This window comes from Podarcis liolepis, assembly GCF_965112155.1.
Source record: "Podarcis liolepis genome assembly, chromosome: 1".
NCBI classification, from domain to species: Eukaryota; Metazoa; Chordata; class Lepidosauria; order Squamata; family Lacertidae; genus Podarcis; species Podarcis liolepis.
Window position 1 is genome coordinate 60441360 of NC_139554.1, and position 24579 is coordinate 60465938.

At 37.2% G+C, this 24579-nt stretch overlaps 1 protein-coding gene across 4 annotated transcripts in view; it reads left to right on the forward strand.

Moving 5' to 3' along the window:
- The window catches only part of NELL1 (neural EGFL like 1), a 373450-nt gene that overhangs the window by 102419 nt on the left and 246452 nt on the right, over nucleotides 1-24579 (forward strand). For all 4 annotated transcript variants that reach the window (XM_083463723.1, XM_083463722.1, XM_083463725.1 and 1 more), the window contains exons 5-8: nucleotides 9712-9808; nucleotides 18090-18162; nucleotides 18873-18955; nucleotides 23804-23938. In XM_083463723.1, coding sequence (XP_083319849.1) covers nucleotides 9712-9808; nucleotides 18090-18162; nucleotides 18873-18955; nucleotides 23804-23938 — 388 coding nt within the window. The remainder of the gene's footprint in view (nucleotides 1-9711; nucleotides 9809-18089; nucleotides 18163-18872; nucleotides 18956-23803; nucleotides 23939-24579) is intronic.

The following is a 24579-nucleotide window of genomic DNA, read 5'->3' on the forward strand; positions in this document are numbered from 1 at the left end:
GGGTGTTTATAATGCTGGAAGTTCAGGTTGTACCCTGATCACCTCCTTCCTAAAGTTCTACTAATTGTACCTGGAAACAATATCCTATCCATGAGGTTTACTGTCACTTTCCCTTCTGCTTTGCTTCCTCCTGCTTTATACTGATTTGCTTGCCCATAACTTAGGGACAAGATCATATACCACAAGCAAAAGTTTCCTATTTTTTTTAAAAAAAACTTTTAGGGAGGTTAGCTTGAATTGGACAGTTCTTATGCACTGAGCCTTAACCTCTCCAATTAAGAAGGGCTTTGGGTAGCAGAGCTTAGCAAAACCTTGCCTAAACCTTCAAGGCTGTATTGATATACCACCTTAATACCACAGTGGTCTTTGTTTTTTTAATTGTATGCAACCCAGAAAATTTTATGTAATGTGATGAATAAATAAAAATAAATATTAAATTATGGCTGCCTGCTATAGGGGAAAGGCAGACATGACTTATTATTAGAACTTTGTACAGACTGTAGAGGTGTGATGAATGTACAGGTTTCTAGAGGCTTGGCCAAATCAGATACAGTTCTTGCGTATTTGGCACATGTACTTGGAATATGTAGATGGAATATGGTCCAAACTGCTTTGCTTGCCATATATATTATGGACATTAATCCTGTTTTGTTTCCTGTATGTGTTTTCTTTAGTTGTATGTTTCTGTTATTGATAAATAAATTTCATCTATATAAGGGCTGGAGTAGTCATGCATGATGGTTAGAAATAATTTATGGAACCATCATAGCAAAGATGCAGAACCAGTGGTGCAAAATAAGATGTGTGGAGTAAATCTTGTTTTTCAGATTCTGGTTATGGGGGAAAAAATTGGTCTTTCAACTTCGTATTATACGTTACAGTATATCGTTCTTGTTCTCCAGTTTTGCCTGCTGCTGGAAACTGTGTAGCAACAAGGCAGTGCACTATTACAGTGTAACTGCAAAGGCAGAATGCCACCTGCCTCTGCTTTTGTACAGTGACACCAATTATAGTTACATTTACTCCATTTTTATCACATTTAGACTAGGCATTAGTCTAATTAACAGGCATGGCCAAACTTGGCCCTCCAGCTGTTTTGGGACTACAATTCCCATTATCCCTGAACACTGGTCCCAAAACAGCTGGAGGGACAAGTTTGGCCACGCCTGGTCTAATACATGAGCTTTAAAAATAAATAAATAAATAAATAATCCTGCAAAGAAACCATAAACCTAAATTACAGGTCATGGTTTGTTTGGAGAGGAGCAAACCTTGAAGCTATGTTTGGATGTAACACTAAGCAAAACCATGCCTTAGCTACAACAGGAGCACATCTGGAGTAAGTGAGGAGCAGACCACCTGCACAAACATGCCTCACCTTTACCTTTAAACAGTAGTTAAGCCTAACTGTGGTTATAAAGTGATATGAACACAAACCCACTGAAGTCTGTACCCAATACCCAACCCTCTTTCCCCATGCTTTGGTATAATGTAAAATGCCCACCCCTGGTTGGGCAGCACTTCACAGATAGACTTCTTTTCTATCTGTAACATGTAACGAAATGCCCATTTGTGCCAATGACATATTAAGGACCAGGCCTGTGCCAAGACGAGGCAGCCGGGTACATTTGCCCTGGGCCTCAGAGGGTTAAGCTTTTTTGTTTATAATTTTATTCTAATGACTTCTGCCCTGGGCCTTAGACAAGTTCTACACAGGCCTGTCAAGCACTGCTCTTTCTGGGAAAATAATTTTTTAGCTCCTGTTTCTTGATAGTTTGTCATGTTCACCATATATTTCAGGGCAGCTTTTTTAATTTTATTTTTGCTGCTTCCCCCCCTTCTTGAAACAATAGTTTAAATTACCAGTACAGAAACTAGCAGCCGGCAAACAAAAGGGGACCATTAATTGTTGGCCGGTTGGTTTCTGGCTTTTTTGTTTTTCTTATCTTACGCCTTTCCCCCTGCTATTTTCATGTCTTTGGGACTCTCTTTTGCTTTATTGGATGCATTCCCTTTCTTAAAGTAAATCTCAGGCACTATCTGTCATCTTCTGCTATTCTTCCCATAAAGTCTGCTAAAATGGTCAGTAACACAATTAAAACCACATCCTTAGAACTGAATAGGGGAGAATTACAACCCAAAGGAGTTAATATTTCTTTGAGCCATTTTTTCAGATTCAAGCAACGTTACTATATTTTTAGCCTCTGTTTTGGAAGGCATTCTTCAGGATTTCATTCATACGCAGAATCATGGAATTGTAGAGTTGGAAGGGACCCTGAGAGTAATCTAGTCTTAGCCTCTGCAATGCTCAGCACAGCTAAAGCACAAATGACAGGTGATCATATAACCTTTTATATTTGTGTAGCTGGTTATTCCTGCCTAAGTGCCCAACTTTACATTTGTCTCTATTGAAAGTCATTTTGTTAGTTTTGGCCCAGTGCTCAAATCTGTCATGGTCATTTTGAATCCTGATTCTGTCTTCTGTGGCATTACCTACCCCTCCCAGTTTGGTGTCATCTGCAAATCTGATGAGCATCCCCTCAAATCCTTCATTCAAGTTGTTTATAAAGATGTTTAACAACAATGGGCCCAGGACAGAGCCCTGCAGCACTCTTTGGATTTGGTCAGCCAGACAACTACAAATCCACATAACAGTTGCCTCATCCAGATCACATTTTACCAGCTTCTCTGCAAGAATATCATGGCAGACTTTGTCAAAAGTCTTACTGAAATCAATATACACTTTGCCTACAGCATTCAGCTGATCCACCAAGCTTGCAACAGCATCAAAAGAAGAAATGAGATTCGTTTGCCATGACTTGTTTTTGAGAAAACATGCTGGGTTTTAATAATCACTTCATCCTATTCTAAGTGTTCACTGACAAACTGTTTAATTCTCTGTTCTAGGACCTTTCCTGGTACCAATGTTAACCTGACTGGTCAGTAGTTTTGAAAGTCTTTCATTAGAAACTTTTTATTAGGATTATAACCATATTGAAGCTGGAATTCTATAAGAATCTCTGTGGTGCATGAATCTCTGTTGTAATCTGTTTGTTATTTTTCTAGTTGTTATTTGTATATTTCTAGTCCTGTCCATAAGTGGATAAATCAAAAGCCAGGATCTTTTCCTGACAGATGCTATTAGACTTGTCAGAGCAGATAATCTGCTATGCATGAGAAGTGTGTGCCATAATCATGGTGATTATCCCATCTGAGACAAGTGACCACTGTTTGGAGTGTATGGGACCAGTGTATGGGAGTGAGAATGAGAAGAGATACTTGTCAAACCTCTAACTCTGTGTTCTTCCTGTTTAGTCCAGGTTCCGCCATCAGCACATGTATAATATGGAATAATAATACAATATGCCATATAGAAAAAATATACCTCATTGTGAACCCCCACCTTACATTAATTATATATATGTGGCAGAAGAAATACTGCCATATACTGTCACAGTTTGGAAGAGTTTCTATGCAAATAAGGATTGCATCCATCAACTGCTAACTCAAACAACTTGAGTGAGGCAATCTGTTATAATAATAATAATAATAATAATAATAATAATAATAATAATAATAATTTTATTATTTGTACCCCGCCCATCTGGCTGGGTTTCCCCAGCCACTCTGGGTGGCTTCCACAGAAAAAAAACACACTAAAATATCACACATTAAAAACTTCCCTGAACAGGGCTGCCTGCTACTTCTAGACCAAAGTTTTAATCTCTCACAAAGTAATATTTGCATAAAAAGTCAAGGGATTCTGGAAATGTTAACTTCTGGAACTTCTTTTCTTTCTTTTTTACACACTGAATGTCTCTCTGTGTGCACACGTAAAACTTGAAGATCAATTATATTTTGATATGGCAGTTTTTAAAATCCATAAATAATTTGTGCACATGGTCAGTTCCCACTACTTCTGTATATGAATTTGTGTGGACAAATATTACTTATGAAGCTTCTTTATATTGAAGTAGACAGACCACTGCAAAAATCTTTCCCAGCTCTGACAGATCCTGGCAGAGATTTCCCCCAACTTTTTTTACCCATTATCCTTTTTTAAAAAAAGGATACACACAGAGAGAAAAGATATCATAGAGTTTGAATTTGGGTTCTCTTCAACACAAACGATGAGCTCGCCTGCTGAAGTATGACATTTTATGGAATTGAACTAGGTGATTGTCTGCAAGAAAACCTTTGACTGTAACAACTGGGTAAAGTGCTGCTACAATTACAGGTGACTCCCCACTTATTTGAGTTTACGTTCTGGCACTCCACATGCACAAGTGAAAATTGCGTAAGTGGGGAGGACCCTCTAAGCATCATTTAAATGCTCTCTCTCCAATCCAGATCAAAAATATTGTTGATGTGTTTTAATCTCTTTCACTGTTAATTTTAATTATTTTGTTTTAAACTGGTTTTATTGATAATTTTAATATTTCTTGTAAATCACATAGAGATTTGATTACAACAAAGTGGCATATACCTTTTGTCAACCAACCAACCAACCAACCAATGGATGGTTATTCAGTCGTACATTACTTTTTGATGCACATGAGTACATACTTTTTATTGTGTAACTTTTACATATCCCATTTATGGAGTGTGAAGACATTCTGTTGTTTTCAGTAGGCTGTTTTATTATTAGCAAATCAACATACTGAACCAGGAACCCTGTTACAATCAACAAAATATCTGACTAGAAACTGACTAGCCAAAACTAGTTTAATGACAGAACTTTTTAATATCAGAACATGCACTCTAGTAATGTGTGGTGTGGGGGTGGACATGCAAGCATCCTAAAAACCACTTATATGGAGAAAAGGCACAGTAAGCCCTCTGTATTTAATCTGAATGGATGACTGAAGGAGAAGGTAAATAGAGGCTTCACAAGTGTAATTAGACCAGGATAACAATTGAAGAAAAATGAAGAGAGTCCTTTGCCATTTACCCCCTATCTAATGAATGCAGTATTCTCAAAATATGCAGGAAAGAGGGGTTGTTACAACCTTCTTCCATAAAGGGTAGTTCTTCGTTAAATTCCCACCAAAGCCTGAAACAAACCATTTGGGCCTGTATCTCATTTGTCTTCCTTATATTGTACTATTGAGCTGCAGTATAATACATGTCGATTTGTGTGCTTTTACATTGAAAAAATCATTCTTTTGTGTCATTGAAGACAGATATTGTGCAGTCCCTTCAGAGCCCTACTCGGTCAAATAAATAAAAATCCAATACTCCCTTGTAAGGAGTGTTGTGGATAGCGGTACATTCCTTTGTTTTAAGCTTTGGGGCTTTTAGTGGTTAACAAAAGATGGAATTCCTCATTGAATAATGACCAATGTTTTTAAAAGGCTACATATTTTCTACTAATACCATATAGGTAAAGAAAAATCTCTAATGTGAGTGTGTTATTCAGTGATTTGCTTTCTTAATGAGTATGTCAAAGGTTTTATGAATTGTTGAATTCAAAGGAACTTACCCCTACGTAAATGCATAGAAGATGAGAGCCCTGGTTTCCTAAAATAGTATTTGAGTAGAGGTTTAATTTTGATGCTGAAGAGTGGAGGTGTTTATTCTTTAAAATGTTGATAGGGATAATAAATAATACTTCCACAGTGTCAGTGATCTCCAAAATATATGCTTGGAGAATGGAAAAATGTTTTATTGCTCAAAGAGGTAAATTAGTTCAAGGGGACCTATGAAAGGGTATTATCTAGCAAAAGAAAAGAAAATTACTGCAGTATTAATGATTCCAACTTTGAATATGCTTTTTGCCTCAGTATTCTGAGAATTGAATTAGAATTGATTGTAATTACAATGCAGGTAAGCTGTTACTCCCCATAATTATATGAATTACACTCTTGAGTTCATTGAATGCTCCTAAGCCAAAAGTTTAAATGATTTTTTAAAAATTATACCATACAGTACTGTATCTGCTTTTATTTGCCCTGGTCAATATCAGTTTGGAAGACTATATACTGCTGTATACTTGGCTTGTCACAGCTATGTGTTGATTTTCTTTTTAAGGTTTCATAAAAATTATAGGTAATTTATGTTTCTTGAAATATATGTATTTCCAGACAAATAGCAAGCTACAACACAAACCCAGTGATTACATTTAGTAAGGCCAGGCTTGAGCAGGTTGGAAAGCTAGTTTGAGTGTAAATTCATAAAGCTGAAATGGATTGTGTTGGCTCACATTTTGTTTTGGAGACTGTATCTCATGTTAATTTAAAAATATGATTGCAGTGCCTTTCATCAATTTCTTATACGTGTACACATTATCAGTGAAAAATGCCGATGTCTGACAGAGCTTTACTGAATGGTAAATGGGTTTTTGTTATCTAAGAGCATTGCTTCAATACCCTTGCTGACCTCCTGTAACAATTCTGTGAAGCACTTTAAGGACAATATTGCTCAGATTCGGACAAAGTTGGAATCTGCTACAGTTGGATCAAGTTCAAGGGAGGTATCCTGAGCACTGTCTGATCCATCTGTACTGGATTATGGCCTGAGGATGTGGAGAAGCTGCTTGAAGAAGTGTCACCAACCACCTACCCTCTTGACACTTGCCCATCTTGACTTCTTAGAGCTACCCATGGGGGTTGACTGGGTAAGTCCAGGATGTGATTAGTTTCACTGGAGGAGAGGGAAATACCCTCCATTTTGAAGGAGATGGTGTGGCATCCCCCCCCCTTAAGAAGACCTACATGGACCGAGAAGCATTATTTATTTTTTTATAATAATTTTTATTAATTTTCCAAACATATAATAAAACAAATAACAAAACAAAACCATACAAAACATACAAACAAATAAACATGTATAATTTCTTAAACTTATTTTCATAAACCTTCTTTCCCGGACTTTCCCATACCTCCCTTTTTCTGCATCCTTATGTTAACCCTTTCTCAGCAACCCTTCGTATCAGTTAATTCGCTCATTTTCGTTATGCATTCTTTAAGATTAAGATTTACAGCTGCAATTCTCTATTTCTTATAACCATAACATCTCAGCCATCATCAATTTTACAACAGTCTTTAAGATATTTTTTAAATTTCTTCCAGTCTTCTTCCACCGTCTCTCTCCCCTAGTCACGGATTCTGCCGGTCATCACTGCCATACCCATATACTCAGTCACCTTCGCTTGCCATTCTTCCAGAGTAGGTAGCTGCTGCGTCTTCCAATACTTTGCCAGAAGAATTCTTGCCGCTGTGGTAGCATACATAAAAAAAGTTTTGTCCTTCCTTGGCACCAACTGGCCTACCATACCCAAAAGAAAGGCCTCTGGCTTTTTCAAAAATGTCCATTTAAGGACCTTTTTCATTTCATTATAGATCATTTCCCAGTAGGCCTTTACCTTCGGGCAGGTCCACCAAAGGTGATAGAAAGTACCTTCAGTCTCATTGCATTTCCAACATTTGTTACTGGGCAAATGATAAATTTTTGCAAGTTTGACTGGTGTCATGTACCACCTATAGATCATTTTCATTATATTCTCTCTTAATGCATTACAAGCTGTAAACTTAATACCTGTATTCATGGACCGAGAAGCATTAAACAACTATTGCTGAGAGGCAGTTATTCCTTTCTGGGCCAGGTGCTTGAGTGGGTGGTGGTGGTAAAACTTGAGGCACACTTGGAGGATCCAGGTTGGTTTCAGACCCCATCATGGCATAAAACTTCCTTGTTTACCCTGGTTGATGACATTTGTTGGGGGAAACGTGGGGGGGGGGAGTGATTCTGTTCATTCTCCTTGATCTCTTTGTACCTTTCAATACTGTTGACCATGGTATCTGTGATCTTCAAATGAATGGTGGTACATTACTTCGAATGAATGGTGGTACATTACTTCTACTACTTCTACTTCTACTACTACTACTACTACTTCAGTGGTTCTGATCCTATGTCCAGGACCGTTTCCAGAATGTAGTTATGGGGTGCTGTTGTTTGCACCATGGCAATTGTCTTGTAGTGTCCTGCAGAGTTATCCCCATGCTATTTAACAACTATATGAAGCCACAGGTAACTGTCATGAGATTTGTAGTGGAATATAGGGGAGTGTAGGGAAAATAGCCTGTTCTGGATGGTATTGCACTCCCCTGGAAGGAAGAGGTCCATAGCTTGGGGAAGCTCCTGGATCCAGGCTTGTCACTGGAGTCTCAAATGACCTTGGTGATTTGATTGATTGTTTTATTTTTATGCCACTTTTCATTCAAATGAATAGCAAAGCAGATTACAAACAATAACATAATAGAACATCACAAATACAACATAAATTATACAGAATAATTAACAACACATCAGCAAAACAATTACAGTTTATAAAACACTATTAACAAAACAACTAACAATAAGCTAAACAGCACAATTACAACAAAAGCCATATGATACAATTCATGAAGTACTACAACATCATCTATAAAACAATATTAACACCATTAACAACAAAATGGCAATCATAAACTAAACCAAACACTGTTGAATTCATATACACATGCTTCCTACCCCCATGATTTTAAATCTTTCAGATGGTATGGTAACCCCTGGTTTGTAAAGCCAAGGCATTTTTTCTTTAATGTCTGAGACTATGACAATTTACAAACTGGAGCTTGCAAAGCTGCCAAACTATGAATTAAAGTTGTGTTCACTGTGGATTGCTGTTTATCTGCTAAATTTATAAACCATTGGAAAAACACATCTGTGGCTTTTGCTCCACCTCAAAAGGCTGCTGAACTTTGGAGTTGTGTGTAAATTTATGAAATTAAAAAACTGAATGTTGAATAGATGTAAGACAGGTAGACAAGCATTGCCAGATTATGGATGCTTGTGTACATTTGGAAGGCCAAATCATATTGTATGATGCTAGCAGAAGCCATGGTTTGAGATTAAAGATTCAAGTCACTATATTCGAAGTTCCTCCAATTGCAAATATAATAACCACTCTTCCCTACTCTTGGTGTTTTGAAATGTTCAGAAAAACCTACTTTGTCAAGTATTGTGTATGACAATCATTATCCTTTCTCTAACAACCACTCTTTGATGAATAGCTTTCTACAATTGCTATGAATATATTAAATATATATGCATTTTATTGATTATAGATTAGTAATTCTTTACTGTAATTGATAAGTGTAAACTTTTTAATTATTATTTGCTGATGTTTAATTTTACTGTTTACTATTGGATTCTAAAGGATTATTGAATATTGCTTTATTTGATATAAGTTGTTTATTTTAAAGTTATTGTAACTTTTTATATAGGATCTGATTGTTACTATTAATGTTTGATGTTTCTTGATGATAATGATGATGTGTTGGAAGCCTGCCATAGTGGCTGGGGCAACCCATCCAGATGGGCAGGGTATAATTTTTTTAAAAAAATATTATTAAATATATTGTAATAGTTGTTATGGCCCAGTTTCCTTGTAAATGAATGCATTGGTTATGGGCTATCTCTGCTTACTTGCATGTACAGTATCTGTAATTCTCATGTCGTGATGCTTTATTTTATCTATATCTGAAAACTCTATTTTTCTCTTTTTTCAGTTAAAAATTTAAAAATGTGATATATGTTGTTATGTTGAGCCTTAGATAGCAGCTTGTATAAGTCTCACTGTGTGCAGTTTATCAATGAGTTTTAATTTTTAATTTTTGTTAAAATTCTAATCAAAAAGAATTTGGCTAATAGTAGCACTTTACTTCATAGGATTTATGAACGTGTTATAGACCCTCCAGAAACAAATTTGACTCCAGGAAGCAATCTGTGGCTTGGACAACGTAACAGGAAACATGGCTTCTTTAAGGTAAGCCTGAAAAATGGAACCAAATGAGCTAACAGCAATATGGTGATACATTCATCCTTTGCCTTTTACAACATCCGATCATTGGTGTTTTCATAGCAACACTGCCATTTCATAGTTCAACATGCATGTGGATGAGCTACATGGAGTGAAAATTTCTGAACACATGAATTCACTTTACACTCATTCTGTGCAACTTTTCCTTTGTAACTTGTTTTGGATCAACTTAAAGGGAATAAGAAATGTGAATCTTTATGTCAGAGCATGGAGTCAAATAATGATACATCATATGCTCTCTGTAATCAGAGGTGTATTGTTGTCATAAAAAGATGTATAGGTTATGTACCACGCTGCCTTGCTTTCTATATATTGGGTTTGGGCTGGAGTTCACACGACTGCACCTGAACTACTTACTATTCTCATATGTGTGGGCAGACCTGATAACCTTTCATCCCACTTGCTACTTCCTGACCTTTTGCTTATTCTTCTCATTCAGTTTTTCCTTATCTTTAGTCTCTAACTCCTGAAACAATCAAAATATGTAAACTTATGGCCCTTTCCCAAAAAAATCCTTCCTGGCTAGAAGGAGATGATCTCTTACCAGCTTGGCTGTCTCCACATATGGACGAGTCAACAAGGGAACTGAATTATTTCCCTTATCAGGTTTATTCTAGTGCATCTGGTGGATAGCTTCATGGCCTACTCAGCTGAACCTGGCATAGGAGGAAATACATGCTTGCTGCTGGCTCATGGACAGTGAACTACTGTACTGGAACTGACATTCAGTCCAAAACTTTGGGGAGTGAAATCCAGAATGGTGCTGTCTAGTTCTCTGCATGGGATCCAAAACTTTGGGGTTTACTACCCTATCCCATAGCATTGGTCATCCTAGCTGGTCTTCTCAACTGGTGTTGGTTCTGTTGCTAACCTAGGTTTGGCCAAAATCTTCTCTACAACAGAAAGACAAGTTGCAAAATCAAAAACATCCTCAGTTTCTTTGCTCCCCTACTCTCTAAATTCCCCCTTCCTTTTCCACAGCTTCCAACAGAACTAGGAGGGCATTAACATCAATCTCAATGTACTCTTCTAACAAATAAGAGATAAGTAGGTGTTTTTGGGATGGGAGTGGGACTTGTAGCCTTCTGTGGATACAGGAAGCTTTCCTAAAGTCTGATCCTGGCTGAACTCTGCTGGAGCCTTTACCCTCCCATGCAGTGGACCAAAGAACAGAGGGTCATATGTAAAACAAAACATTAGGAAGCCCCTCTCACCATCCTCCTATTTTCTCCAGCTAATGCTCCTGCAAACTTGTGCACTGTTTGGCTTGTTGAGCCCACTGGCTAATAATGAATTCTGGCACTCATGCATCTATGGCTCCCACTCCCAGGCACCAGCAAATGTGCCACCAGCATTGCATTTGAAGCAGATGCCAATGCCTTTCTCATCCAGCTGTATGTGTGAAGACCCCCCACCCACATTACCCAACTGGTATGGGGTGCAAGGGAGGTTGCAATGGGTAAGACTACTGCAGCAGCTTTTAATATAATGCAGATAATTTTTGTATCTCTTTTGTCCCCACACTCCCCATTTAAATTAAGGTGGAGAAATGCCTTCTTACCTGGACTTTTATTTCTCCATCTAACAGCTGAGCTGTCACCGTGAAGTGAAATTGATGGCATTATTTTATTCTACAGCTGTTGGTTTTTTAACCTCAGCTGCTTCCCATAATTCTGCAGATGGTAAACATATGTTTATGGGTATATAGCAAAAAAGGAACAGGGGGAGTAGTAATAGTTATATTGGTTTTGCCCATCTTTAATTCTTTTTTGATACAGACAGCCAGAGTCTAAGAACTGAGGGATATTATGCATTTATAAATTAATATTTCTACACATTAACGCTTTGGAAACAGCAGGATAGCTAATGATATGATAATGAGCTGCCAGTTTTTATTGATCATAATGTAAGTCGACATGTGCCTTTCTTTGCTCTATGGATGCCTGAATATTTTACTAACTGTCTGCAGGGCAAAACTACATAATTGGCTGTATTTTTAAGCTTGCTTGTGAGTTTTACAAGCTTTACACTTTATTCTTGTTGTTACCCAATGCAAAAGCCTATGATTTTGATAGTTTATAAGCACACATATCCCTTGTCCTTATATTTACATACTCAGCAGGACCCCCTTTTTCTTTTGAAAGCAATTTGTTTCAGTGTTTTAGCATATACAAACCCTTTTTTCTCAGTGTAAACAGAGATCTGCAGGGAAATAAGAATGTTATAAAAAGAATTGTATTTTTCTTTTGTATCTGCAGAGGAATTGTGCTAGCAATTGTGTCTAAAAAGCACCGAATATTATTATCAGCATTATACTGATAATAGCTGTTTCAAATCTATTAGGAGTGTAACAGCATACTTCGCTAATATGTTTTCAGTTCATCTGCTTTTGTTCTTAATGGGAAAACTCTAAAATTGTAGCATTAAGACACACTTGGAGACACAATCTTCTCTTTCCTTTCACACCTACTATGTTTTCCTGATGTAGCCTTACCTGATAAGATCTTCATTTTATATTGTCTTTCACACAGTGTAAAAATCAATTTTGGAAATCTAGTGGAAATCTAGTGCTTGTTTCCATGTTCCAGAAAAACTTTTCCAAGCACCTTAGCTTGGAAAATCATGGGAGTTTTGCACTGTAATTCCATTTGATGAAATTTGGGGCAGTATCCTGGCATACAGTTCTTTCCTGCTGTTTAAAATTTAGTGCGACATGGCAGTATATTGATCAAAAAGCCACAGTGCCATAATGCAACAGGTACTGTAGTGTAAAAGGAACACTAGATATTGGAACAGAAGTGTTAGCATTATAAGCATTAAAGCTAACCCAATAAACTAACAACAACAACAATTTTTTATTTATACCCCACCTATCTGGCTGGGTTGCCCCAGCCACACTGGGTGGCTTCCATCACCCGTAAAAATAATAAACCATAAAACATTAAAAGTAACAATCAGATCCTATATCAAAAGTCACAATAACTTTAAAATAAACAGCTTATATCAAATGAAGCAATATCCAATATTCCATTAGAATCCAATAATAAACAGTAAAATTAAACACCAGCGAATAATAATTTAAGCAGTTTATGGTCATCAATTGCAATCAAGCATTACTAATCTATAACCAATAAAATAGCAGCAAAGCACAATGCATAAAATACCACAAAACGTACAAAACCATTTGAAAGGATCGAATTGAGAAACAAGGACACACAGCTTACAAAATTATTTTTACAAACTATCTCTGAAGTCCTCTTTTCCCAGCTGCTTCTGCTGTTCTCAAAGTCATGGTCTGGGAAAGGCTCCTGAGATTGGAGGGTGGGGCAAGGCAGGTGGAAAAGCCATTGCCTGCAAAAAGTCTCTCTCCCCTCAGTTCTTCCTCTGGAGGAGAGCAGGTCTCTTATAAAGACTCCTGGGGCTGGGGCAAGGCAGGTGGAAAAGCCATCTCCCCTCATGTCTGAATGTAACTCCTGTGTTCTTAGGGGACACCCCACCCCATATGATGGTTACCTCCTGTCTTATTCCTTTTAATTTTCAGTGCTTTTTGTTAAAAAGAAAAAAAATCTGACACACTAAAGGAAAATCTCACAGCTACCCCTCATATTTGATAGAGCTCTGCATCCCCAAAACAGGTCCAGCAAATGCCAAGGTAACATTAATGTGGTTCAACTTAGGGGGAGGTGAGATTGTTCCGCATGTTGTAGAGCATTTTAGGAAGACGAATGGTAAAATGAGTTAGGAAAGCGTAAAGGAAGTTGGTGAAATAAGTCAGTGTATTTGGCTGTTAACCAGAAGGTTGGTGGTTTGAGCCCACCCATGGATGACTGTGGGCAGGATTCCTACTTTTCAAGGGGTTCAACTAAATGACCCTTGGGGTCCCTTCCAACTCTACAATTCCATGAAATATGAGCATTCTGTTTTTGCCTCTTCCACAACACAATCTTATGATTCTTGTAGATGAGGAGGATATTTTTTTTAATAGGATATCTTTTTGAGTATTGCAGAGTAGTAGTACAGTACTCCCATGCCATAGTAGGAAAACAAAGAAATTAGAGCAGTGTTTCTCAAACTTAGGTCCCCAGATGTTGTTGGACTACAATTCCCATCATCCCTGACCACTGGTCATGCTAACAAGGGATGATGGGAGTTGTAGTCCAACAACAGCAGGGGAGCCAAGTTTGAGAAAGACTGAATTAGAGTAAAGAGGCACCCCAAAGATAAATCATATAGCATGATAAAAACAGTTGAAGAACCTTACTTAAAAGAAGCAAGGGAGAAATGTAACCAAGAAGGCTTATGATTCTGTTCCAGTTGTCATATCTTCAGCCTTGCCTTTCTCTCTGAAGCTATACTCACTGTGCATGTTAGGTCCAAACCTGTATGACACACTCTTTGCATTAGAGCACTAGAGATACCTGTATTGTTTTTAGTTATCCATCCTGAGTACATATTTATAAACTGGGATATTTCTGAGCCTGCATCAATAGTTTTGTCACTGATTATATGAAATATATTAATTATGGATCTTACTGTATTTTTAACTGTTTTATTATAAGGGTCCACCTAGCAATGCTGGTGATAATGAACAAGTAGAAATAAGTTGCAAGTTATTTTAAACTATTTCCAGTATTGAGATTTAGTGCTGTAACATGCCTTGGGACCTTAGAGTGGAGGGCATATAATGATTGATTGACCTCAGGTGTTGGAAGCAGAGATGAGGGGGCAGAAGTCTCCTCTTCATGATTTTCCACTTAATGTGGCAGCTTCCCTTAGCTGCTTTGGTCAAAAACAGCAACAGCAACTGTTAACAAAAACAGTCATGCAATGGAATGCCATATTACTGACCCTTAGATGCCACAGTAGCAGAAGGGAATTGTTGTGTGTCACTCAGCTGCTTCCACAAGTGGGCTGGCATATGGCAAATCATAATTCTGTACTAAAGCACAAAAAGTCAAGGGACCTGACACTTCCCCCTCGCTTAACGCTCACCATGTCTTTTCTCGTATGTCCGTGCTTCTCTCTAGCAGTATGTCATTTCTGTCAACCTTACTCTTGCCCCCCGAAAATGCTCTTCTCATTTTATGGAGGTGAATTTTCATTAAAAAAGATTTTTACAATGATACGTAATATTATTGCAAATACAAGACAATATCCACAATTCCTATAATCTGTGCAGTACGTTCTCTGACATAAGGCCCTGACACAGCAGCTGTTGCAATATAGGATGCTAGCTGGTCATGTCAGTGGATATAACTGGAGGTAGTGCTATAGCTGTCGCTGTCATAATCCATTGAAGTCAAAGGCAGAGTATACACTGCAGCTTGATGTTTCCTGACAAAAAAGCCCTTTATTTATATTTGACCAGTCATCTTGAAAACAGATTCTGGTAGTTGTATACCTGTTTACGGAAGCTTTTAATATTTGATGAATTATTGTATTTTGATATTTTGCTGGAAACCACCCAGAGTGGCTGGGAAAACCCAGCCAGATGGGCATGGTATTATTATTATTATTATTATTATTATTATTATTATTATTATTACCATGGCGGCATCTAAAGCCTGGAAGTGAATGAAAATGATACATGTGTATAAATAAGCTATTGGCATGCATAATGAAAAGAGCACACCTTTTAAAGCATATAGTTCAAGGCTTAGAAACAGTGTACAAAAAACTGACATTAGCTAGGCTGCGTGTTGCTACCACCCTCTCCCAGCTGAAAGTGCTAAATAAATTCAAGATTAATGCTTAACAAATCGTGGGGGGAGCATTTGTGATATGTATATTTTTAACATTTACAGTCATACCTCAGGTTACAGATGCTTCAGGTTGTGTTTTTTCAGGTTACGGACCCGCTGAAACCCGGAAGTACCGGAATGGGTTACTTCTGGCTTTTGGCGGTCGCACATGCACAGAAGCACTAAATTGCGCTTTGCGCATGCGCAGACATACTGCTGTGGGTTGCGAATGCTGTGGGTTGCAAACGTGCATCCTGCGTGGATCATGTTTGCAACCTGAGCGTCCACTGTATTCATTTATGTAGCAAATAGGGCTTTTTTTCAGCCAGAACTTGCTGGAACTCTGTTCCAGCACCTCTCAGGTGGGCACCATTGCCATTATAAGAGAACAAGGAAGTTTCACGGTGGGTTTCAACACCTTTTTCCAGAAAAATAGCACTGAGTAAGGCTATACACCCGTGGAACAAGTCAACAGGTGCTTAATGTTAAGCAAAGGCAGAATAAATCTTACTAAAGTAAGGTGAAACAGTTTGGTTGTGATGCACGCCTGGTATGCTCAGTGGTTATTAATTAGGCTTGCTTTAGCTTGGACTCCTCAGGGCACGATGTCAGTGAAGCCTTGTACATCCTGCCTAGATGAGCATTTCAGTGTAGATTGAGATGCACACCCAGATATGACTTTACATAAGCTACATACACAGATATCCATGCTGTATTAGTGCAAGGGTTTGGGGTTTATTTATATGTATTTAAACATTGCCCTTAGACATCCATGTGTCTGTAGTTTTAATGCATTGTTCACTAGCATTCATTTTCAAAATCCTTTTAAAGATTGCTTTGGAGGTTATCCCTATCAACTGACAATGTCTCCTATCATTACTCATATGACTTCATTATTCTAATAGATGAAAAAGTTAATAAATGTTCTGGATAGTTATTTTCATTAATATTTTCAATTAATATTTGATCTTGAAATAACAAGCAGGAAGAGCTGCTTGCTGATTGCCTTTTTGCTATCTGAGACAACGAGTGCATAAATGTTAAATGTTGCTGCATCTGCAAATCTTGGAGCACTATATTTTATTTATAGCAGGAGCTCACTAGTCTGAGCAGGATATGATGTCTTCTATCTGCTCAGTAGCATCCATTTTTCTGTTGTACTCCAGCTGAAATAATGGCTTCAATTTCTGATGAAACCAATATTTTGATTATCAAAGGATAACCTTGACTGTAAACTTACTTTTCCACATAAAGTGGTATGTGGGTGGGTGTTTTCAGTACACTTTATGTGCCTCTCCTAGATCCAGTTCATCGTTACAGCATGCATGTCTATCAAAATTTATTTGAATGCTAAGTGTCTTAGCCTTTTTTGTTATCCAGTTCACATATGTTGACATGTCCAAGGACTGAAGACCTCAGCATTTCATTTTAAGGTGCAGATTTAATCTGAATAAAGCATCACATCACACTGAGGCTAATCAGTGGAAGAGGGGTGGAGAAACCTTTCTGTGGAATCATTGTACTATGAATGAGTCACCTTGTGAAAGTGGCTTCAGACTAGAATAGTTCCATTGGCATTTGCTCTCTAATAGACCTTTCAAAGGTTTTCGTTCATAGGGTTTTCATTGCTCGTCTTTGTGTCTGTGTTTGTGTGTGACTGACTGCAATTCACCATATGATTTTAGTTTATGTGTCATTGAAAATAGTGAGACTTAAGCATTCTTAGCCACACTCTGGACTGTGGTGTTGAGTTTGGATCTTTACTTAATGCCATAGGAATATTATTTGAAGGGCATGGTAAAAATAGTTAAGTGAAATATAAATTTATTAAACTTTTCATATAAAGTGAAAATCATAAGGTCTATGGCTGACCAGGCTTTGTGTTCAGAATTTTTTACTTGCCAGAACAGTTATTACTTATTATGTTTTACCATCAGGTTCCAGAGTGGGCTCTAAAACTTTATTCCCCAAATCAATAATATTAAAATTTCTATTTTTAAAATCTGTAAATATTTTGTCAACTAGTTTTGTTAGATCAAGCAGTATGAACCTACAATATTGTTGTATTTTGTTCTCATTTTTTAATATGAAATTGATAAATAGTGAATGAACAGGAAATATTTAAGCTAGTGTGTAAAGTGACCAGAACACTTGGTTCTTAAAAGTGCATAAATTTGGTTAGCTGACGTTAAATGTTATCTTCTGGCCTATGAGAGTACTTAACTTCACTTACTCATGAATCATAAAAACCTACCCAATAATTTTTTAAAAAATCAAAAGCTATGGTTTTTTTAATTGAAGAAAAAAATTATACATTTACCAATTCAGTGGTATCTTTTTAAAAAGTTCATGTGATTTTAATTTGTAAATGAGTATGATTGTATTAATTTGTTATGCCTTATCAAGACATAAATTGTGAATTATTTTGTACAATTTTAATTGTATGACTATAATCTATATTACCAGCTATCTCTTCTGTTACAAAGGGTATCATTCAAGATGTGAAAGTCATCTTCATGCCTAATGGATATATAACACAATGCCCTAATCTGAATCGCAGTAAGTAGCACTTTTAAGTATATATATTTAAAATTAAGTTTACAAAAATACTTTAAACAAAAATGAGTGTTTTGTAGTGCCTATTCAATTTGTTGCACAACAATGTTGCATTCTTCCTGAGAAGTACCACTTTGTAGTTGAACAACTAAGACTATGTTTTGCCAACTTTTCTCAGTAAAAGCAGGCTGGGGAGTTATAGATATAAATGTTTTACTCCTTCATATGTTTGACTGCACATATTTATTTCCTGTTCATTTAAACTGATCTTATAAGTGACCTAGATGACAGTTTCATTGGGAAAGCCAACAAATTCTGGACCCCCATTTTCCAGTTTGCATTGAACTAGGCTACACATTACTATCATCACACCAGATCAGTTCAGATTTGTCTGTTCAGCATTCTGATGGCTTCATTGCTTATAAGCCAGAGAAAACTGGACTGAATTGCAGACTGTGGGATACCACACTTCTGCCCATGCTTTTCTGTTACTTCCAATATTTCCAATAATATGTCATATATGTGCGAGACAACCCAATTTAAATTATTAATTTTATTTTCTATTAAAATGTCCATATGTTTTCATTTTCTTATAATCTTTGTAATAGTTGTATTACAAATGCTAGAATCAATAGCTAGCGAGTTAAGCATATGGTAGTTTTTTTTGTATAATATGGTTTTTATCTGCTGTTTTCCTTCCTTCCTTTATTGAGCCTGTCCAACCTGCAGTGACTTCTTAAGCCTGGTTCAAGGAATTATGGATTTGCAAGAGCTTCTGGCTAAAATGACAGCAAAAGTAGGTACCTGAACTTTGTTCCCAGTTTTACATCCAAGTTGTCATTTGCTTCCAATATTTGGGCAACCATGTACACATTTCTCATCCCCCCCCCCCAGTTTATGTATCATTATGTCAAGGACTTATTTCATGCTATAAATGGAAGAATAAGTTACTGATCCACACAGAATGCATTTTTCCTTTTTGTTTGAATTGTGGTTGAATGCTGATGCTGAGGGTTGCCTAATGGAATAAGAAAACAAGTATTTATTTAACCTGATGCAAAGTTGTCAAACATGGTTGTTTCCTATGTCATTCGTTTCCCTTCATAGAAATAAAACACATAAAAATCTGTACCCTTCCAGTTATTGTTAATAACGTGTTCTATATCTAACCCTTACATAATATTGGGGTTTTTTTTTGCATGGGATAGCAGGATGATGAGAAATGGAGGTCATTGGGATTGGAGTTTTAACAGTAGTCAGGCAGCAGTGGCTGCTCATCAGATGCTGTCTAAATCCTATTTTGTTTCTGAGCTGCCTTCACTTGTTCTTGTTCCATGTGCTTATCTTGTTTATAATAACACACTTTCATAGCATTAAAATGCCAATTATAAAACAAAACATTGTGTATACATACTGGCTCTGTTTTTACATCATGAGCAGGAACAAACCTCAAATGTAAGTGCTCTCCCGTTATCTTCCCACAAGGCTAGGATGCCTTCAGCATTCCTCCCCCCCCCCCCCCGCTTTCTCTTAAAGCAGTTTTATTTGGGCTACACGTCCAAAATAAAAATTATAAACGAGTCTTCTCCCATACAGTGGTACCTCGGGTTACAGACGCTTCAGGTTACAGACTCTGGTAACCCAGAAATAGTATCTCGGGTTAAGAACTTTGCTTCAGGGTGAGAACAGAAATCACGCAGCAGCGGCGCGGTGGCAGCGGGAGGCCCCATTAGCTAAAGTGGTACCTCAGGTTAAGAACAGTTTCAGGTTAAGAATGGACCACCAGAATGAATTAAGTTCTTAACCTGAGGTACCACTGTACTCTGTTCAAACAGCAATTCTGGATCACAGCTAGGATTGTCCTCAATCACACTTGATACTCTTGCTTTCATTTAGAAACGATATCTATCCAAATTCTGCGCATATATACACACACTACACTACACTACACTACACTACACTGCACTAAACTACACTGAAATGTTTAAATGTTTATATTTGATTGTTCTTGAATCTTCCTGCCACACTTGCCATCCTCTCCTGGTGCACCACATGGTTTGAGGACCACTGTATTGAAGCCCGCTTGTTGTGTCATATGGATCAGAGATCATGGTTCATAACTGTGGCCAGGGTCAAAACCAAATCAACTTTAAACCATGTGCCACAAATCTAGGTTGTTTAAACTAACCAGGCATAAAGTATGATCCCTAGTCTAGATGACATGACAAGCCTATTTTAAGTGAAAGTCAAACTAAAAGCCTCTGAAGTCCTCCCAGTTTTGTACCCAAGGCTTGCTATGGCTTCTTCCTGCTCACCACTGGTTAGCAGGACATGCAATCATGGCCACTGTCTGTTTCAAATCTTTACAAAGCTGATGGTTTGAAATCTGGCACATAAATCAGCCAAAGATAAGCCCTCTTAAGCCCTGCTGATTTCAGTGGACCAGTGCTTATAGGCTACAGTCCTATAATGCCTTTCCTGGGAGTAAGTCCTGTTGAACAAAATGAAACTTACTTCTGAGTAAGCATGCACTTTTGACCTTTTTAAATTAATGGAACTTAAAAGTGCCATTGCATTATTTATTTTTGGTTTTGGTTTGTATGAAAACTGCACAAGACAGTACATTCTACAGTGATTCCTCCCCCCCCCCGAGTATACCCCTATTTAATGTCCCCAAACTCTTTATGCTTTCCTTTCTGATCTTCCATCTTCATGTTTTAATTCTACTGTCTTAATCAGCATGCTTTGGACTTGATCACTTGGAGAAAGAAAAATATTAAATTTCAGTTCATTTTACTTCTGGAAAGTGAGATAATTATTCTGAGACATGCTGGTGGTCTTAGTAGGTGCCAATTACATAGTGCATTGAGTGACTTGTCCTTGCTGCAGTTAATTATATTTTTCTTGCTGATATTTTTTTATTCTAGATAATACATAATTAACATTCTGAAGGTTACAAGCACCCCTACAAGTGGAATGCTCTTTACCTTCTTATTCCATATTCCCAGGAACTGCTGTTTCATTGCCTTTTGCAGTACATAAATTTAGTATTTTGTTGCATTCATAGACCAGTGAGAACATGTCACACTTGTTTGTTTAATTGTCAGAGAAATGCAAGCAGAATGCAAAATTGCTCATTTTATTTATTGCTAAATAGAAACTTAGTGGTTCAGTTCTAAAACGACACATATCAGTTGTCATGTCTAAGCTTGAAGCCTTCGTCCCTAATTGCACACCTGTGTGATCAGGTTGTTGTGACTTTATGATGAGTGTCTCATGCTCAGTGTCTCATTTTTTGATATTTGCTGGTTATTTTTCAAGGCTGAGATGTGATGCTGAAGTCCTGGCACAAAACAAATCACTCTTGTACATTGCTACTAGATTATGTATTTAATGATGAAATTATGTGGTTTGCCTGCTCGCTTTCACCCTTAAATGCCCCTTTTACCCCCTTTAAGTAGACCTTTTTTCTTTTTAAGAATATAAAAAAGGTGAAGAAGCCCCTCTTTCTGTACCCATAAGTACAAATAGCCTCAGATTACTTTTATTGACATAGATTTGGTCTTTCAGCAATTGAGTACTCAATCTGATTAAAGGCCTAAAGATTGCTTCTTCCTGGAGTGTTTAGGATCAAATTATTTCAATAAGGAAGACTACTATGATTGATTACTATGGAATTTGCACTGCACCTCCCCTTGCCACCATGGCAAGTAGGAAGACAGAGACTGAAGAGTTGGCCAAGCCTGTTGTCCCATGTATGAATTCTGCATCTGCAACAGAAGTACCTGCTGTTCAGTTTCAAATGCAATTGGTTTCCAAACATGAGATCAAATACATGATAAGTCTTTCCTCCATGAATTATCTTGTTTTTTCTAATGTTGCATGTCCTAATGACTACCACCTCTCCTTTTGACAATTAATTTAATTAATTCACGTATAAAACCATTCTATCCTACATGACAGAAAGCATAATCTGCTACACGCAAAGACCCCACACCATTGGGTTATAGCCAGTGACAGCCCAGCAACCATGAGCCTCCAGTATAGATAAAATATAACTTATACATAATTCGAACACAAATATTTATTATTTCATAACATTGTTAAAAGTTAGCTAAGCAACATATCCAAAATCCACCAAAATTTTCTCCCACCAACATCCTGGACAAACCTTCTAATTGAAAGCAAAAGTGTGCTGGACTTTATCCTTGTGTTTGCTTTTATAGGGGTAGGTGTTGTTTCATTTATTTCTGGAATTTTGGAAGTATTTCTAGAATACTTGTAATGGTTCTGAGAGCACAGGTGTTAGCAGTGTGCTCTTCCTATATTTATCCAGAGGCCAAGCTGCTTATGCAGTGTGCAATCTTCTTGCACAAAATACCCTTTCTATGTAATATCCATTATGTCCCTTTATGTGCTGTAAATGTTCAAAACATACGCTGGAAGTGGAAAGACCCTGCATCTGGTCTGAATTATGGCTCCTATCAGGAGTATATGTATTTACTGTTGGATGTGTGGTATGTTGTGAATGAATGCAGAGTTTGCCTGAATAATACGCTTCAGACAGGAAGGGGTTGGGTAAGTGTTTTAACATTAGAAATGCAATGGATCAGGCCAGAGTCCCATCTAGTCCAATTTGCCGTTCTCAAATACCTATGCAAAACCCACAAACAGGACCTGAGAACACTGTTTGCAATTCTCAGCAACTGGTATTCAGCAGCATACTGCCTCTGGCAGTGGAACATAGCCATCATCCCTAGTAGCCATTGAAAACCTTATTCTCCATGAATTTGTCTAATCTTCTTTTAATGCCATCTGAGTCAGTTACCATTACTGCAGCTTGATGGAGCGAATTCTTTAGTCACTATATGCTGTATGAAAAGGTGCTTCATTTTGTCTGTGCTAAATCTTCGAACACTCAGCTGCATTGTATGCCCTGGAGTTCCAGCAGTATAAGAGAGGGCGAAAAACTTTTTGCTATCCATTTACTCCATGACATGCATAATTTTATATATCATGTATTATCCATTATAAGTCACTTCCCTTGGGACTTCCCCAGTCCATCTCTCCATGGCATTCTATTCAAAGCTTATTCTGCTGCATATCCTGCATATTGATAAATTCCAGGAAGCCAGATGGGAACCAGGGAAAGAGCTACATCTATGAGCTTCATGTTTCGGGTTTGACTAGTGGATTTGGAATACAGATCATTTTGAACATTTTCCAGTTCTTAACATTTTCCAGAATAGAGAGCCAATAATTGGACACTAAAGTTCTAAATGGATAAGTTGTTATTTATAGACATAGTAGTTATTATTTAAAAAGTTAATAATTATGTGCTGCAGACATGGTGTTACTTTGGTTGCCAGTTAACAGATTAGACAATTGCCCTGAGATCATCATCCCATATACATAGGTTTCTTTAATTTGGACTGAAATAAATACACTAGCAAAGCATATGCGATTGCCTTCTATGGATCTGGGCTGATTTATACCAGCTTAAAGTCATGCTGTTTTCATGTGATTTTGTCAGTATGATAAAACCTAATTCCTCTGAAGATCACTAAGCTGTGCTTTTATTTTCCTTTGTATGAACCCATGTGCATGAATTCTAGGAATTAAATCAAGTAACTTTCATTTATAGCTAAATTATGCAGAAATGAGGCTTAGTCAGTTGGAAAACTGTCACTGTGAGAAGACTTGTCAAGTAAATGGAGTGATCTATCGAGACAAAGACTCATGGGTTGAAGATGATCACTGCAGGAATTGTACTTGCAAAGTAAGAAACTTCTAACTTATATATGGGGGTAAGATGGCTCATTACAATTCAGTATAAGTTTGTTGAGTACATAATGTCAACTTGGAGGGTTAGTTATTGGCATTATGCATAGCATTATGTACAGAGTATGGGGAGGCAATCAAAAATGATACCTGCCTAAAAGCAGTTTCTTTCCTGTATTTAGACGGCTATGTTTTTTACTGAACATTTTGGTGTTTCCTGTGTACAATTTAGAATTGTATTACTGAAGTTTGTGGGAAAGGAGACATTATCTTAATTGTATGCACGAGTTGCATTTTGCATGACAACGACATGTATATTGTGATCGTGGTATTTATTATTTTCAACATCAGAGGAACAAAAGTTGATTAGTATGTAAATCTTGTACTGTTGAAATTATTTGATAACTATCAGAAGAGAGGTTTTGTTTGCCCAAGAAAATAGAAAACTGTTTGTTAAAATGAAGATGATTGACAGAGACTGTGAAGGTGTTATTTTGTATTTGTAAAAATGGGTAGATAGCTTCTATTGTCTAACCCACCTAGTGATTGGTGGAATAAGGGAAATAATTTATATCTGAAATTTAATAGATGTTCACATAGGTAGCAGCTGGATATGATTATGGTTGCTTCAGAATGGTG